The sequence below is a fragment of the Jaculus jaculus genome, chromosome 3 (genome assembly GCF_020740685.1).
Source record: "Jaculus jaculus isolate mJacJac1 chromosome 3, mJacJac1.mat.Y.cur, whole genome shotgun sequence".
NCBI lineage: Eukaryota > Metazoa > Chordata > Mammalia > Rodentia > Dipodidae > Jaculus > Jaculus jaculus.
This window is the reverse complement of record NC_059104.1, coordinates 97,311,772-97,329,304: the sequence shown is the minus strand read 5'-3', so window position 1 is coordinate 97,329,304 and position 17,533 is coordinate 97,311,772. Positions and strand designations below refer to the sequence as shown.

At 52.7% G+C, this 17,533-nt stretch overlaps 1 protein-coding gene across 6 annotated transcripts in view; it reads left to right on the top strand.

The window, feature by feature from the left end:
* Cep164 (centrosomal protein 164) overlaps positions 1 to 17,186 on the top strand; it is a 93,190-nt gene extending 76,004 nt beyond the window's left edge. For 5 of the 6 annotated variants that reach the window (XM_045145148.1, XM_045145146.1, XM_045145149.1 and 2 more), the window contains 19 exons: positions 1,780 to 1,989; positions 4,181 to 4,312; positions 4,391 to 4,607; positions 5,960 to 6,037; positions 6,206 to 6,337; positions 6,671 to 6,793; positions 7,931 to 8,074; positions 8,459 to 8,542; positions 8,668 to 8,736; positions 9,016 to 9,191; positions 9,490 to 9,616; positions 9,863 to 9,930; positions 10,357 to 10,564; positions 11,584 to 11,691; positions 12,311 to 12,419; positions 12,901 to 13,230; positions 14,536 to 14,602; positions 15,447 to 15,569; positions 15,745 to 17,186. In XM_045145148.1, coding sequence (XP_045001083.1) covers positions 1,780 to 1,989; positions 4,181 to 4,312; positions 4,391 to 4,607; positions 5,960 to 6,037; positions 6,206 to 6,337; positions 6,671 to 6,793; positions 7,931 to 8,074; positions 8,459 to 8,542; positions 8,668 to 8,736; positions 9,016 to 9,191; positions 9,490 to 9,616; positions 9,863 to 9,930; positions 10,357 to 10,564; positions 11,584 to 11,691; positions 12,311 to 12,419; positions 12,901 to 13,230; positions 14,536 to 14,602; positions 15,447 to 15,569; positions 15,745 to 15,838 — 2,599 coding nt within the window. In that variant the 3' untranslated portion in view covers positions 15,839 to 17,186. The remainder of the gene's footprint in view (positions 1 to 1,779; positions 1,990 to 4,180; positions 4,313 to 4,390; positions 4,608 to 5,959; positions 6,038 to 6,205; positions 6,338 to 6,670; positions 6,794 to 7,930; positions 8,075 to 8,458; positions 8,543 to 8,667; positions 8,737 to 9,015; positions 9,192 to 9,489; positions 9,617 to 9,862; positions 9,931 to 10,356; positions 10,565 to 11,583; positions 11,692 to 12,310; positions 12,420 to 12,900; positions 13,231 to 14,535; positions 14,603 to 15,446; positions 15,570 to 15,744) is intronic. The other variant, XM_045145147.1, reaches the window with a different exon arrangement.
* Positions 17,187 to 17,533: the final 347 nt, after the last annotated feature.

Here is a 17,533-nt window from a genome sequence, read left to right as displayed (position 1 = left end):
TGGTTGACTTCCAGATCTTCCAGGCATTGTCCAGTGTTTTTGACCTCAGTGAGGTGTCCAGGACACCAAGGCTTTAAAACTGGAGAAAGAAAACAGCTCCATTTGCCTGCATGGCAGGTATGTAAGCAAGTTTGCTGGTGCATGTAGCCTGGGCATGTGTGGTCCCATGCCCATCTTCTTGCAGCATTTGTCCCTAGGGCTCCATATAGCTGAGTGGTCCACAAGGGAGACAGGCATTAAAAGTACCGTCGCAGGGAGAAAAAGATGTTTTCAGCCAAAGCTGGAAATGAGTTGGAGGGTTGATGAGGCGGAGAGCTGTGGGGAGAGGCTCTTTTGGAGGGCAGCATTCTCAGAGGAGGTGGCAGTCATGTTGCTTATATCTGCCTCGGTTGGGCTGTGCTTCAGGGGACTCAGAGGCAGCCAGGATGTGGAAGGAGGGAGCAGAAAAGACTTGACAGTGTGGTTCAAGGCTGCTTCTGGTCTGGCCTGGCTTTAGGAAAGGGGGATGGACAGGCTATGATGGTATTTCAGAGAACAGCCTCTCTGTCCTCTTCCCTCTAGTCTGTAGGTGCTGCAGTGGGATTCCTCGGCCCTGTTTTCTTCTGCCATTCGGATCTGTTCCCGCCTGCTGCCTTCCATCTGCTGTGGTGCTGAGCCAAAGGGAGGGGGCTTTGGATTTCTCAGCAGGGCAGCTGGCTCCGCTGCTTGGCTTTCCAGCAGTCCTCTTTGATTTGGGTCCTGCCCACATGTTCCTGCTGGGGTCAGCTGAGCCACTGTGCCAGCCTTCACTGGCCTGAGCGTAGTGCAAGAAGGGGGGCCAGTTCTGTACTGCGATGTGAGGCTCAGGGACCTGGGAGTGCACATACCTCTTGGCCTCTAAGATTGTGGAATACTTTACCCTATTTCTGTTTTTATGGCTAAAAATGGTCTCACATCTTCCCTGGCATTATGGTATTTCCTTCAAGATCCAAACCAAGCAAAACAACAGTCCTTATGACTCTATGGACAAGTAGGAAGTGGGAAACCAATGCTATTACTATTTCTTTTTCTTCTTCTTTTCTGTTTCAAGGTAGGGTCTCGCTCTAGCCCAGGCTGACCTGGAATTCACTATGTAGTCTCAGGGTAGCCTCGAACTCATGGCGATCCTCCTACCTCTGCCTCCAAGTGCTGGGATTAAAGGCATGCACCAGCACACCTTGTGCTGTTACTATTTCTTACCACTCACCTATGCATCCAGATTAGCTCTTAATTTCTGGCCCATTTCCAAGTGCGGGTTAATACTGAGCATATGCAACTTTCCACCTTGTTTGGCTCAGGGAAGCAGTTCTAGCTAGGCTCCTTCAGTGGTGATAGAGGGGCCTTTGTGGTTTTTCTTGGGGTTTATATACACTGCCTTGGCATCTGTTCCCTTTGATAGGCAGGGAGCAGTCTCTGGGAACTGTGGCTTGGGCCTCACATAGAAGTCAGAGCTGTAGTGGGCACATAGACATAGGGCCATGAGCCACTGTGAAGCACCCCTCTGGGCATGACTTCGCAGGCCATAGCCTCCCTGTTTCTACTGTGGGCTCCTCTTCTATAATCTTGGGCCTCATTCAGCCACAGTGGGGAGTGTCCCATCTAACAGGTTTTGACTATTACCTTATTTCCTGCCTGTGTGGCCTGATTGGTGTCTGTGACTCCTGGGCCCTCTGTATGTGTTGTTCTGTAGCTGTGTGGAAAATTGATGACAACATGGGTGGATGGTGACTCTGGTGACAAGCTGCCTCCTCCTCCATGCAGGCAATCCACAGAGGCTGTGCCTCCCCCTAAGCAGCTCTCAGAGGTCACTCGAAAGGCCATGGAAGAGGCATTGGTCCAAGAATTGGAGGAAAACCAGAAGTGGCTGCTGGAATTGCAGCGGGAGAAGGTGCAGCAGATGCAGGAGAGGCTGTGGCAAGAGGAGAAAGAGGAGATGCTCAGGCTTCACCAGCAGAAGGAGAAGTCCCTCAGGTCCTGCTCCTCCCTGGGGGGGGTATGGGGAGCGAGAGACACCCTTCTGCCCTGGACCCCCTGGAATGGCCCATGGCCCCGCCAAAGTTGCTTCTAGAGACCTTACCCAATAATTTCTGCTGGTAGCTGATTGTCTGATATATGTAGTATGTGAGCCAACGTTTTTCTCTGTTAGAATGAAATTGGGTTTCTGGGCTGGAGAGATGGCTTAGTGGTTAAAACACTTGCCTGCAAAGCCAAAGGACCCAGGTTCGATTCTCCAGGGCCCACGTAAGCCAATTGTCCAAGGTGGCGAATGTGTCTGGAATGCGTTTGCAGTGGTTGGAGGACCCGGTGCACCCATTCTCTCTCGCCTCCCACTTTCTCTCTCTCAAATAAATAAAAATAATCTATTTTTAATGTTGGGGTTCTATTAGTATGGAAAGAAAGGGCAGATGGATACCAAGAAGGCAAAAAGCAACTTGTCCCTGTCCAAGGCTGGGAAATATGCTCCAGAAAGGTGCTCATGTAATTTGTTTTACTTGGCAGTTTAATTCAAGGCTAAATCTTGTCCTTTTAGGCAGAACATCCAAGAGTGGGAGAGAATTATTTTTAGATTATACTTAGCAAATATGTGTTTAACGTGGAGAAAATAAAATAAAACCAATACCCGAGTACCATGAAGGTCAGGCACCACACAGGGTCTGCTAGTCCAGGGTCTACCTGTCATACTCTTGGGTCCCTGAAGAGCAGGCCTCCCCACAGCACACTCCTTTTCCAGCCGACTGAAAATTAGGGCTGACGTCCACCCAAGCATTTTACTTATGTAAGGTGCTGCCTATTGGAAATCCTGGTAGGGCCTCCAGGTCCCCTGAGGCATCTTCTGAGAGCCCGCTAAGTCTGTGGCACAGACTAGTATGCAGGAAGTGTCTCACTCAAGGCCCAGAGCCTGATGTATTTCTTGCTCTGATTTTCAGTTTGAAATCGGTAGGTTTCAGTTGGACTTGATTACGCAATTTCTCTGTGGGTAGAGCCTTGTCTGCCTGTCCTCAGAATAGTTCACCATGAGACCCCTGTTTCTATGTGCTCCCCAGCCTTTATCAGGGGTAAGACAGGGTTTCTTGGGCGTCTAAAAGGAATTTTTTTTTTTTTAACCTCACTCAGGTTTTTTCTCATAACAGAGGAGAACAGTGGTGTTGATAACTGGAAATAGAAGATGTTTTGCCTTTGGACTTTGCTATAGAGCTTCTCAGAGATTGTTCTCTGAATCATTTTGGCTGAGGATTGAACTTCCTGAGTGCACAGTACACATCCTTTGGCTGGCGGGGGTGTGTGAGAAGTTCTGTGGGTTGGGTCAGCAGGGTCATGTCTGCTCAGGTCATCATCATTGGTCAGATGAGATCCCTTGCATGGGCAGTTGGAGTTGGCTCTTAGTTTAGGGCTAGATGGTACTATTCAAACCCAACACATTCAATGAGCAGTGTTATGCCAGTTACTATATTCAGTGCTTGAGATATAAAGGTCCAAAGATAGGCCTCGCATAGTGTTGTTTTCCAGGCACTTGGTAGGCACAGGAAGGAGAATCTGCAATTCAGGGCTACCCTTAGCTACATATCAAGTTTGAGGCTAACCTGGGCTACATGAGACTGCCTTCTCCTGCCCTAGGGCAGGATTCTTGATCTGAAGAAACTCCCACCCATACAAGGAAAGCCGATCGAAAAGATTGATTACAGTGGACTAGGATGTATGACATGCTCAAGGAAAGGGCCACGTACAGAGTGAGGCAAGGAACTGGAAAGATGTCTCAGAGACGTGGAGCTGCATGCGCAGCAATGAATATGGGCTTGTTAGGCCGAGAAAGTGGAATGCTCGGTAGAAGAACCAGCATTAAGCAGTGGCCAAGAAGTAAGGAAGAGTGTGGTGGGAACAGGTGTGCTAAGGCTTCTGCTAGGCCTAGGATGAGTCTCCAGAGTGGGGAGTAGAAGATGAGGGTCCAGAGTTCAGTCGGGCTGAATGCCATGCCCAGAGGAGAACCGGTAGCTGGAAGGGAGCCTGGGACCACGCAGTCTCTTCCCGTGGCAGCGGGTAGGTGGCAAGAACCATGCACAGGCAGGCAGCCAGGTCCTTGGAGGCCGAGAGGCCGGGGGTGCTAATAGCCCAGGAAAGGCCTCTGTGGTCCTCCTGACCAATGTGTCTTACCTTCCTGGTTCAGCTCCCTGAAGGAGCAGCTGCAGAAAGCTACCGAGGAAGAGGAAGCTCGGATGAGAGAGGAGAGAGGCCAGAGGCTGGCCCAGCTCCGAGCCCAGGTGCGGTCCAGCATGGAGGCAGAAGAGGAGCGAATCAGGTGAGTGCACTCTGGGAGCTGCCTGGGCTCCCAACGCGACCCAGGTGCTCAGCCGTCCCCATCCCCTTCTCTGCCCAGAGCCGAGCAAGAGGCTGCCCTGCAGAGGCTGCGGGAGGAGGCCGAGTCCCTCCAGAAGGCCGAGAGGGCTAGCTTGGAACAGAAAAGCAAACGGGCACTGGAGCAGCTACGGGAGGAGCTGGAGGCTTCAGAGAAAAGCGCCCAGGCCACCCTGAAGGCTGAGAAAGAGGCAGCTCTGCAGCGGCTCAAGGAGCAGCTGGAAGGGCAGAGGAAAGACGTGAGTGAGCCGAGTGGGGACCTTCCCTCCGACACAGTGCAGAGGCAGAGGACAAATGAGCCTAGTGTTGGGGTCCAGGGAGGGGAGCCAGGCTGGCTGGAAGATGGAGAGCAGACTACCAGGGCCCATCACCCTGTGGACTGGACTTAGCTCAGGGCGGATGCTGGCGCTGCTCTCTGAAGCAGTAGCTTGGGGAAGCGTCTGGTGAATTTGGGAAGCTTTTGGTCATTACTTCAGTCTGACCAGTGGACTTTAGTGTTTTGTTTTGTTTTGTTTTGGCTTTTCATGGTAGGGTCTCACTGTAGCCCAGGCTGACCTAGAATTCACTCTGTAGTCTCAGGGTGGCCTTGAACTCATGCCGATCCTCCTACCTCTGCCTCCCAAGTGCCAGGATTGAAGGCGTGTGCCACCACGCCCAACTTCATGGATGTTTTCTGTCCCTGTTCCTGGCAGGTGTCTGGGGTGACTTCTTTTCTGAATTTTCCCTCCTGCCTTGGAAGGGGTTTTCTCTCCTTCCAGCCCCATTCCTGCCTCAGGTCAGATGCTCAAGTCAAAGGCATGGAGGTTTTCTTTTGGTGAGAAGAAAGCTTTGATTATTAGACACAGAAAGATTGGGTGACATTGTGCCAAAGGCACTCAGAGACTGATGTGACTTCTAACCCTCCTGGCTTTTTGTTGTTGTTGTTTTTTGAGGTCGGGTCTCACTATAGGCCAGGCTGACCTGGAATTCACTCTGTAGTCTCAGGGTGGCCTCGAACTCACGGTGATCCTCCTACCTCTGCCTCCTGAGTACTAGGATTAAAGGTGTGCACCACCACACCCAGCTCTCCTGGCTTTTTTCTTTTTAATATTTTTATTTATTTGAGAGAGAGAGAGAAACAGACAGAGAGAGTACATATGTGGCCACCAAGGCCTTCTGCCACTGCAAATGGGCTCCAGATACATGGGCCACTTTGTGCAACTGGCTTTATGTGGTACTGGAGAATTGAACCTGGGCCGTCAGGCTTTGCAGTCAAGCACCTTTAACCACTGAGCCATCTCTGTAGCTCGTGGCTTGGTTCTCATTCTCAGCCCTGAGCTTATATGTATGCGTGCAGCCTATCTCAGAGGTAGAGGTTTCGAGCAGTGATCCAAGGCCTACTGAAAGGCCCCTATACACTGGCCTTGCTCTGCCCTCTGCCAGCTACAAACTTTAGGGGCTGAGTTGTTTCAGAACAGTGGTGTGCCCATGATTCCTCTTGGCCCCTTATCTCCAGGGAATGAAACAATCTCCCTGGTACTCCCTTTCCATGGTCAATACCCACCCAGTGTCCCCACCTGGCTTCCCTCACGGGCCCTGTGCTTTTGTGCAGGCCATGGGCGAGTTGGAGAGGGAGCACAGTGCTGAGCTGGAGCGGCTCTGTGCCTCGCTGGAGGTCAGGCACCAGGAGGTGAGGTGATGCTAGCCTGGTCTGACAGCATAGACCGGGGCCTCCATTCCTCTTCACACTGAGTGGTAGAAAAGCTCAGCCCCACCCCCGCCCCGGGCATGGACGTGGAGTCCCTGGGAGTGAGCCCCCCATGGTAGCTCCACTCCACTGTGTGCCCTGGTGCCTCAGATGGTCTCCAGCCTCCAGAAGAAGATAGAGGAAGCTCAACAGAAAAAGGAGGCCCAGCTGCAGGAGAGCTTTGCTCGGGAGGAGCAGAAGGCTTATCAGAAGGTTCACCAGGTCACTGAGTATGAGCAGGAGGTGAGTGCCTGATCTGTGTTAGTTCCATCCGTGTCTGCGGTTGAGCCTGAGTGGCCCGTAACCGCCCAAGGCCATGTCCTCTGCTGTCACCAGGCCCCTCTATACCTGTGAGGAGGCAATGTTAGGGGTATGGCTGTATGCATGCCTTGGTGCAGTGCGTGCGTGCGTGCGTGTGTGTGTGTGTGTGTGTGTGTGTGTGCGCGTGTGTCTGTCTGTATATGTCGTGTGCACTGGAGATACTGAGAGGCGTGTGTCAGGCCTGTGGCTGTACCAGGTCCCGGGTGCTGTCCACTGTCGGTCCTGCAAGCTGCATCCTTGCTATTCCCACTGCAGCTCAGCAGCCTCATGCGGGAGAAGCGCCAGGAGGTGGAAAGGGAGCACGAGAGGAAGATGGACAAGATGAAGGAGGAGCACCGGCAAGTGATGGCTGAGGCTCGAGAGCGGTATGAGGCCGAGGTAGGCCCATCACCTTCCCGGCGCACGTGCGCTGGACATACGGACACACGCCACTGCCATCCCTGGGGTCTTTCCCAGCTGGCTGCAGGGCAGGACTGTTCTCCCTGGCACTCCACAGTGGCAAAGTAATTGTTTGGCTTGAAGTTTGACTAAAGTGTGAGAAGACCCGGTCCTAATGAGAGCTGCTTTTCCTCTCACAGCGGGCTGCATTTTCTTTCAGTAGCAATAATCACTGGCAGATACCAGGCTATTCCTAGGTGTCAGGAGTAACTCTAAGCTCGTTAGCTATCTTATTGCCTTTAGTCCTCACAGCAGCCTTGGGAAATGTGCACTGTCATTATCTCCATTTTAGAGATGAGGACACCGAGACCTGGAACTTAAGTCACTTTAACTGTCCAACTCCAAAGCCTTCAGCTTTAAGTTCCTCTAACACCATGCTCCCAGGGTTCACAGATTTTCTGAAATAGACAAGATAGACAAGAGCCAAACAGTATTCAGGTATTATCTGCCTCCCTTTATCTTTGGCCTTGAGGTGGGAAAATTCCGTGACTTGAGTGGATCTGAGCCACCTCTGCTTGCCCACTTTGGGAATGAACAGTGGGCAGTGGTGGGCGTGGTGTCTTTAGCCCACAGCTGCACTCCTGTGGGTGATCTACAAACTTCTGCTCCAGTAACTGGAATTTAGACTCTTTCTACTATCTCCCAGGGCAGAAATAGTCTCATGACAAAATTTAGCTGCAAGTTTTCCCATGCGAATGCTGTCATTGCTGAAGCCTTCCTTTCCTTAAGGGGAGGAGTTGTGCACCGTAGGTCATAATCCACAGGGCAGGGTGGGTAGGTGGGTTTTCTGGGGCTGGAACTGGGAGAAAGCTGATGGTGACCCTCACTGACCTAGTCAAGGCAGCAGGAGTGGGTGACACTGATTTTGGGGGTATAAAAGGCTATTGTAGCTGGGCATGCCTTTAATCCCAGCACTTGGGAGGCAGAGGTAGGAGGATAGCTATGAGTTCAAGGCTACCCTGAGACTGCCAAGTGAATTCCAGGTCAGCCTGGACTACAGCGAGACTCTACCCTGAAAAACCAGAAGAAAAAAAAGGCTATTGCAGATTCTTACTGGTGACTCCACCCACTTTGCAGGAAAGGAAGCAGAGGGTTGACCTCGTGGGACACCTGACTGGAGAGCTGGAGCGCCTGAGAAGGGCCCATGAACGAGAGTTAGAGACCGTGAGACAGGAGCATGATCAGCAGCTTGAGGAGCTGCGCCGCCGCCACCGGGAGCAGGTGAGGTGGGCTGGGACACCTCGATGCAGGCGGGAAGTCCCGAGAGCTGGCACTGATGTGGCAAGAATAGGCTCTTGCACCGGCATGTGTAAGCTTGGGGGTATCTTTGCCCCTTCATTTTCAGGGCCTGGCAACATGGCCGAGATTGGAAGTGGGAGGTCAGTCCTTGTAAGGCCTTGGGGTTAGCAGATTTGAGTGTCTTAGCTCTCCCTGGGAGTCAGCAAGGGGTGACACACTTTGCTTCAGGAGACAGCAAGGATACAGTGGGAGGAAGCAGGCCTGTGCCCGCTTGGAGTTTAGGGTATGGCATGATGGGTTCTGGATCCCTGTGGTACCCTTTCACCCTTTCGCCACCCATGTCTTTCTCGTCACTGTACTGGGCAGGAAAGGAGACTCAAAGATTTAGAGGTGGAATTTGCAACCAGAACTAAAAATGTCAAGACCAGATTGGCTCAGCTGAATGTCCAGGTGAGCTGAGGGGTAGATCTGGCCTGCCTTGGGGTGCTGTTGAGTATAGTACATACCTCCAGGAGAGGACAGGGCCTGCCTCAGCCCTGGGGTCTGCAGTCAGCCCAGGGCCCATCTCCCCCCAGGAAGAGAACATGCGGAAGGAGAAGCAGCAGCTCCTGGACATGCAGAGGCAGGCAGCTCTGAAGAAGGAGGTCTGTCTGCCTTCTCTGTTCCCCCTCTTTACTTGTCCCCTCACTTGGCTTCACTTGCTGTGTCCAGGGCACAAGTTCCAAACAGTGTGGGAGCCTCAGCCAGTGAGGCTGGGAGGTTAGGAACCTGCAGACCCCTAATCCCAGAGACAGTGGCTTCAGTAGCCCTGGCTCCTGTCCACTGTACTGTTCTTTTCAGATTTCCCTACCCTCTAGTGCCCTCTGCATCCTGCCTTCTCCTCACTGGTTCTCTCAATGCTGCTATCTTGCCCTCTGCTCCAGGAAGCCACAGCCGCCCATCAGCAGCTGGAGGAAACTAAGAAAGAATACAGCCTCCTGGTGGAGTCGAAGCAGCAGCTCCGAAGGACCATCGAAGAGCTGCGGGTGCAGAAGGTAGAGCTGGCATCCGAGGTGGATGTGCTGCACATGCAGAGTCAGAGGCTGCAAAAGCACGTGAGGTAGCGTGGGCACCCTGTAGGTGGCCATGTGGCCACCTCCTCCCCCTGCCCTTTGCCCTCTCCCACCCTCTGGCCCTGTCGCATCATGAGTCCCTGAGTAGAGAGAGGAGGAGGGGGGCCTGATTCAGAAGCCAGACACAAGGGCATATATCTGCTGTATTTTGTACGGAATGGGATGCCATGCTATGAAATAGAGGGGATCCCTGATTCATACCTCAGACCTGCCCTGTGGGAAGAGGCCAAGTGCCCCTCCCTGCCTCACGCACAGTTGTACCTCCTGCTTTCATCCCCACCACAGCAGCCTGGAGGCCAGAGCTCAGAGGAAGCAGGACATCTTGAAGGAGCTGGCCATAGAGGAGAGTAATGCTTCCCCCCTTTCGGAGCCGGCTCTCCAGATTGAGGACCTGAGGAAATCTCTTGGGACAGTGAGCTGGGGGATGGGGCTGAGGGTGGGCATTGGGAGCGGGGCCAGGCTCTGCTTTATTTAGGACCTAGCTTCCTTTCCTCTTTTCTTCTCGCACCCCTCCTCCAGCACTCAGAGTATCTGGCAGCTGCTAGAGCCGGTGCCAGGGCTAGGATGCTGGGAAGGGCTTCAGGGTTTCTTTAGCCTATAGATAGTGTCTGTCTGCTTTTGCTGCACTCAGTGTGTCTTTTCTACCTTGTGTTCATAGAACCAGACCCAGGAGTTGTCCTCATCTCTCTCCCAGAGTAAGGAGGAGACCAACTTGTCCATGGACAGGTGAGTTCCCGAGCCTCTCTTGTTTCATTCAGACTGAGGATGTCTTGCTTGAAGGCTGAGTGAGTTTCCACTTCAGAGCTGAGTCACAGTGTCCACAGTGGAAATGTCCTGGGATGGAGGAATCTTTACCAAGCTAAGATTCTGCCTGTTGTCACTTTTGACACATATGCTGACTTCTGGTTGAAGTTCAAAGTCCTGGGAGTATTTATCCATCTGTTTGCACAGTCCCTTTCAGAGTGTCTGGGGCTGTTTGTCAGTACCACAGGCCACACACTGTACATATTTAACAATGGCCACCCAGCCCTGGCCCCAGCTCAGCAGGTCCTGCATGTGCTCAGGAGGCGTTTGCTGAGGAAGTAGCGCTGCACTCCAGAGCAGTCCTCCTTTTTCCTTCTCTACTTCTCTGCCCTGCCTGTTCCCCCACAGCATCCGGCACTTCCTCTCTGCTGAGGGCGTAGCTGCCCGTAGTACCAAGGAGTTCCTGGTGCGGCAGACACACACCATAAGGAAGCGAGAGATGGCTCTGAAAGCTGCCCAGCAGTGTTGGCGCCACAAACTGGCCCATGCTCAGGAGGTGGACAAGGACCTGCTTAATACCAAGGACATGGAAACTGTGCACAAGAATATGGAGAAGGTCAGGAGCTTGGAGCAGGGCCTGCCAACCTGATCATTCTGGGGACCCTGAGAAAGGCCACAGAGCCCCGGGGTCCCTCACCTCTGCATGGCAGAGCATTGGTTGAGCGCCACATCAGCCATATCTAATGTGTGAGGAGGTACAGGTTGGGGATCCCTAACTTGAAAATCTGTCTCAACCACTACAGTCTGCCAGTATTCTAAAATCTGCAAACTGCAAATTCTGAAATATTTCTGGTGCTGTCTTTTGGAAAAGAGATGGCAAACCTGTACCGTTACTGCCATTTCTTAGACAAAAGGTAGGACCAAGGCCTAACAGATTTCAACTCCAGTGCTCGGCTTTTCCATTCTGGGACCCTAAAGATTCATTTGTAGATGAAGGTCTCTTAGGTACATTTAGTGTGAGATTGAGTTACTTTTCCTAGTTTGCCTCTCTTCTAGTCTAGTTGGCAATGAGAAGGCAGAGACTTCATTGTGAGTTGGTGTTAGAGATTTTTGTGCCAGTTGAGGTCTCAGCAGTGTGGGCTCTCTTGGATCACACCGGGCCCCTTAGTGTTGTGATGGTGCTATAACTGTAGAGGAGCCCGGGCCTGGGCCCTGTGGCCTCTAGGCCTGGCTTGGGGGCAGCAGAGGGCAAGGGGCTCATACAAAGTCAGGTTTCCCGCGTGTGAGTATATGCTAACCTCAAGCCCTTTTGCTACCTGCGTTGTCCCTCTAATGGGTGGTGGTGATGATAGTCATAGTTGGAACAGCGCTGCTAACCATTTGGCTAACAGTAAACATGTGAGGACTTACTGTCTGTGGTGTGTTAGCGTGTGCAATGTTCTCTGTCCTGTCCAGTTCTCTTGACCCAGTGGAAAGGTTTTTCCCCACTGAAAAACATCACTTTTCAGATGAATGAGCAGGTAGACTGCAAGTTGAGTGATGTGTTCAGAAGCGCGCAGTCCGCAGCGTCAGGGCAGGGATGGTGGCACTGTGCATGTGCTAGCCCTTCCTCCTCCCTTTCTTTCCTGGCCACAGGAGAGCAGGCACCTGGACGAGATGAAGTCAGCCATGCGGAAAGGCCACGACCTGCTCAGGAAGAAAGAGGAGAAGCTAAATCAGTTGGAGTCGTCCCTTCAAGAAGAGGTATTACCTGGTGCCCCGTAGCCCAGTGTGGCCCCAGCCTCTCTCCTCTGTTCCTGGGACTGGTTGAGTTCTTGGGTCTGGATTAGGAGAACCGGGCCTGTAGGCCCGGGATTGGCATGGGCTTGGCCTCCTGGCTGGTGAACATATCCGAGGGGCGGATGGCTGTGCTAATGGTTCTGAGCACCTCTGCTCTGGCGTCTCTGGCAAAGAGTCGCAGAAGGGAACTGGCTCCTTCACTTCCCTGCGTGGTTGCAGGAGAGTGTACAGAGGACAGGCATCATCCGCGTCCCCACCTTCCCTGAGATTGTGTACACAGTCTCCTGCATGCTCTAAGCTCAGATGTGGCAGCAGGGTACTCAGGTGGAGAGACACTGCAGGGCCAGGGACAAAGGGCAGTGGGCTTCCTCTGGTCTCAGGAGCCCCATGGCTTGTTTCACAGGCTGTTGGGCTCTCTTAGCTTGGCTTCGCTTCTGAGGCAGCCTGTGCTGTATGGCTCTCAAGGAGAGCCCTGGGCCCCAGAATTGCCTCATGAAGACCCCAGGCACCTCCCATCACAAGGGCAGCGGGGTAGAAAGCACATGAGGAAGGAACAGTACTAACGACTGCTTCTGCCCATCAGGTTGATGAGGACTCTCTGAGGGCATCCTCTCCCAAGAAGGTGACCTTTGACCTCAGTGATACGGAAGACATGAGCAGTGCAAGTTCCCAATCCTGTCCCCTACCTCACTGTAAGTGGTGGCACAGCAGGGAGGTGACAGAGGTAGAGGAAGTGACGGAGGTAGAGGCAGGGTGAAACTCAGTGTCTGGGGGAGGGGCATGGGGGACATGGCCCAGGCTTCTTCACTTAGCCCTGTGGTGAGCTGGTGAGACAGTCAGTGCAGGGAATGAGTGATGCTGCCGACGTCTTTAGCATGCAGGCTGAGAGCGCCAGGGGCTCCTGGAGGCCATCTGCCCTCTACTGCTGTGGCCTGCATCTGGGCAAAGGGTCCCATTCTTCCTTATCTCTAGGTCCTGGGCCCTGCCTCAGGGGCCTGCACGGTCTGGAACGCAGAAGCCTGTGTCCATCCTCGGCTCCTTTGTACAGTCCATGGGCTGTTGTCTGCAGGAATAGTTAGGGGTACTAGTAAGGCACTCAAGTGCCAGCTATACCTGGGACGCTCCAAGACCTCAAGCTGAGGTCTTTCCCACCATCTGCCTCTCTCCTTTCAGTCACTCCCACTCCAAGCTTCGCCTATCCCAACAAGATCCATTTTCTGAGCAGTTCCCTCCAGCGGATCAGCACTGAGCTAAACAATGTCCTGAGTGTGCTGGGTAGCCTCAACACTCAGCCGCCGCCGCCGCTCTTCACCTCCTCGCTGCGGACCTCCAAGAGCGCCCCTGCTCCTGCCTACGCCTCCATGACCGGCCTCTCATCCTTGTCCTCTGCTGCCCCCACATCCACCCAGTGGGCCTGGGACCCCGGGCTGAGCCCCAAGCTTGCCTCCTCCTCTCAAACTGTGGATGATTTTCTGCTAGAGAAGTGGCGCAAGTACTTTCCCTGTAAGTCTCTTTGGTCCTACTCATTTCTGGGTTGACCCTTCCCATTCTCGTCTTCCTTTCTCCTGTCTTCTTTTCTTGCTCTTCCTTTGCCTGCCCCTTCCCCCTGCCCCCACCTTTGGCTCGTTGGCTCTGTCTGTGGGTTCCTGGTGAAGGGGACTTGGCTGGTGGTCCTGCAGCAGTGGCTTTGAGGGTTAGGGTACTTGATGAGGAGTCTGGGATGCCTGGCCTTCATTATTGATTCTAGAGCTTGACAGAACCTAAGAAGTTGTCATTGTCATCGTCAAAATGGCTCAGTCTTGTGCAATACATCATGGGGATGCACACATGCATGCTGCGCACGCGCGTATGCACACATTTCCATGTAGTTCATATTGTAATTCTCTGAGGTAGTAATTACTTGTTCCCATGTTATAGATGAGCATGCTGAGACTCCTTATATAAGCTTCCAGATTACGCTATGAGTGAGTGAGTCACAAACTGAGTTTTGACCGCATGTCTTATGACTCCAGGATTCTGCTTATAATATCTTGGGTGTGGCTTCTGTTTTGGGACCTGATGTCTCCTCTGGTTGCATTTCTCTGCTAAGGAGTGTTAAAAGCCATAAAAACAGTCATTTGAGGGAAAAATGTACAACCCCACCTCCCCCGAAAACCCAAAAACTTTGTACTCCCAACCCACATTGAAAAACAGAGTTTTAGGGCTAGAGAGATGGCTTAGTGTTAAATGCTTGCCTAAGGACCCTGGTTCGAGGCTTGATTCCTCAGGACCCTTGTAAGCCAGATGCACAAAGTGGCACATGCATCTGGAGTTTATTTGTAGTGTCTGGAGGCCCTGATGCACTCATTCTCTCTCTCTGTCTCTGCCTCTTTCTCTCTCTGCCTGTTGCTCTCAAATAAATAAAAATAAACAACAAAAAATAATTCAAAAAACAGATTTTTAGAGCTGGGCATGGCGGTGCACACCTTTAATCCCAGCACTCGGGAGGCAGAAGTAGGAGGGACACAGTGAGTTTGAGGCCACCCTGAGACTCCATAGTGAATTCCAGGTCAACCTGAGCTAGAGTGAGACCCTACCTTGCAAAACCAAAGAGAAAGAAACAAAAAGAAAGATAGACTTTTAGACATGATTAGGGCGATTCTTGTCCATTACTTGTCTCTTGTACTGTGAAACTTTGCCTGCTGTTATGTGTTTGTTCTTTTCTGGGGAGGCAGGAGGTGCTGGTGAACAGGGAGGTGGCCTGCTGGGTCTGGGTCTGGCTCAGCTGCCCCACTGCTGCCTTAGAACTCTTTCCTCTTCCTGCTGCAGCTGGCATTCCATTGCTCAGCAGCTGCCCTCCCCCGCTGGAGAACAGGCTGGGCTACATGTCTGTGAGGTAAGCCTCCCTGTGGGCTGGGGCAGAGCCTCATAGTCTAACTGCTTGGTGTCCTTCCCTGGGAAGGTGGCACCTGGGGTTGGGTGGGAGCAGACCTCGGGGTCCTGCTGTCCCAGGAGGTCAGGCAGAGCCATCTATATGTTGCCTAAGCCTGAGACACCCAACCACACCAGGGAAAAGTCAAGTCCCTGTGTATATGTCTGGGGCGGGATGGGACGGGGTGGGGCGGGTACCTAGCCAGCTCTATCAGAAAGCTGCCCTTTGGTGTTGTAGGGAAAAACCCAGTCCTGAGGTGGGACGCTGCTCACTGACTTGTCCTGGAGTCTGGCCTGTCTTTGCCATTGAGCTTTTTGTCTGTTTCCTAAGCCCTCTTCTCTGAGTCCTGATGAACAACATCTGGACTGAGAGGGACTCCCTGGGGTGGGGGGAGACAGGCAGGCAATTATTTAAGCCTGTTACTGATTTCCCACTGATCTTATTCCCTGCCAAATGCCCATCCATCCCCTCCCCTGGCCCCAACCATACATCCCCCAAACATCATTTATCCTTGGGCCAGCTTGGGTGCTGACACTGGGCAAACATTTGAGTTGATAGGGGAACGCCTTTCTGATGAGAGTACAGGTATGGGATCCCAGAGTAGATGTCTTCCCTGAGCTCCGGGAAAGCGGGTAGACAGTGGCTGCCACCTTCCCTTTGGAGAATTGTTAGATAGGCTACAAAGGCTGCTGATGATTTGGTGAGTGGAAGAGGGAGGAGACACTGTCATGGCCTTTGCTTGGCGCTACCACACATCCCTCTTCCTACCTCTTCCTTTCCCCACACTCTCTCTCCTTCCCCTTCCTAGTGAGCAACTCCATGTCCTGCAGCGTCCCCATTCTCAAGTCCCCAAGGTGGGCGTCACCAGCATTCAGAGCATGATCGAGTCTAACCGGAAGTGGCTAGAAAATTTCAAGAATGATCCCAAAGTGTATCCTTTTTGCTGACTGGAACCTCTAGACCACCCTCCTTGTGGTTTGCAGCTGGCTGGCAGCGCCGCTGCAGGCCGGGATAGGGTCCAAGGAGGGTTGTGCTGGGCCTTCGGCCCTTTCTTGGCGTGTTGTGTCCCTGCTTACTCAGCCGGTTTTTCTTCACTCTGTGGCCAGACAACTCTTCTCGGTGCCCAAACCCACAGCTGCTTCGGACCTATTGCAGCTGGGTCTGGATGAGAACAACAGATTGAAGGTGTATCAATACTGAGCCCTGGGTGGGCCCAGCTGAACCCTCTCCGAGAACAAGTGCCTGAAGAGCTGCCTGCACTTTATTCCCTCTGACCAAGCCTTGCATCCTCTGCTGGGTGCTGACCCAGGACTTGGAAGGAACCAAGGTGGCGAGGGGTGGGTGGAAAGCATGGTAGGGCTGGAAATAGCAAGCCACGCACTGTGGCCATGGACTGGCTTGGACTGAAATGTGTGGACTTCTGTGAGCTCCCGCTTCTACCTGACACCTGGGAAGTGCGACTGCAGAGGGGCCTCAAGGGTATGGCACCTTCATGAGGAAGGTGGTGTGACAGGACCTGCCTTGGGGGCCAACGGAGTCCCCCTGGAGTTTAGGCCCTGCCTTTAAAGTCTTGCTTAGGGCTCCCTCAAAGGTGCGGTCCTGGTTCTTAACTGATCAGGTCCAAGCATCCCAGCATGGCTGTCTTCCTGGACCTGGCTCTTCTGGGCCTGCACCTGTTTCTCTGATACCTCATCCTCACAGAGATTGGATCCTTTTCTCTCTTTTTGCCTTTCTTTTTTATTGTCTTCTTTTGAGTGTCTCAGGATTGGGCTCAGCTGCCCCAGGCCTGCTGGAGACTGGGCCCTAGAAGTTCTGCCTCTTCTTCCTCTGGACAACACTGTGCATTCCTCAGGGCTTTCCTTAGGAACACCCTCCCCTCTGGGTCTCCTCCCTGGAGCCTCCCAGTCCAGTGCGTTAGGGTCTCAAGCACCCTGCTTCTCTAAGAAGCCCAAAAGCCATAGTAACTAACTGGGATGGCTCCTGTACCTCATATTAGTTTTTCGCCTCGTACAGCACCCGGAATTTATCCACGAGCTCTGCTGCGTCTGTCTACTGTGCCACCCTGCCTGATCCCACTGCTGCCTCTTCACGGAGCTTGGTGTGAGGGGCCGGCTTGTGCCTGGCATTGGCAGGAAGGATCTGGGCCAAGTGGAGCTGCTGGCACAATTTTCATAGCTCCACTTTCCATCAGCGGGCTCCCCAGGAGTTGCAGGCGATGTTCCCAACATCTGTCCCATTGTTTAAATGAAACACATTCATTTTCTTGTCTTGACTGCTATGGACGACCTTCACCCCTCTAGTCCCCGACACCGACTCCCAAGGTCTGACTGCTCATTTCTTTGCTGTGGAATAAGACACTAAGGTCCAGTGGGCTTTTTTATCCTGTCAGGTATTTTTAAGGCATCAGCTGACCACACATGGAAAAAAGTCCCTTTTGTTGTTTGGCTTATTCAGTTTGCCTTGGGACCAGCTTATGTGATATGACCAACTCTGATGACAATCCTGTGTTTTCTGCATCAATTAAATCTTTCAGACATGTTTTCTACAAGGCTGCCATGTGGATGTGTCGTTTTTTTCCCCTTTGCCTTCTTCTTCAGGAGAAGGGAGGCAGGAAAAATGGCTGTTTATAACTACACACCCCCAAGTGTCTAATGTAATCATCCCAACAGTATGGATATGGATATAGATATTGTCTTCTTGGTTTCTGTGGATAAAGAACCTTTGATTGAAGAGCCTGAGGTCCCCAGTAAAGGATAGACCTCATATTTCACCCTCCTCCCTCAGAGGGCCTTCAGCCCTCCACCCACTGCCAGTCCTTAGGAAGCGCTTACAGAGCCGCTTCTCCCTTCACAGTCCTTCAGCAGCCAGGGACCCCACTGCTACCTCCCTAAGGAC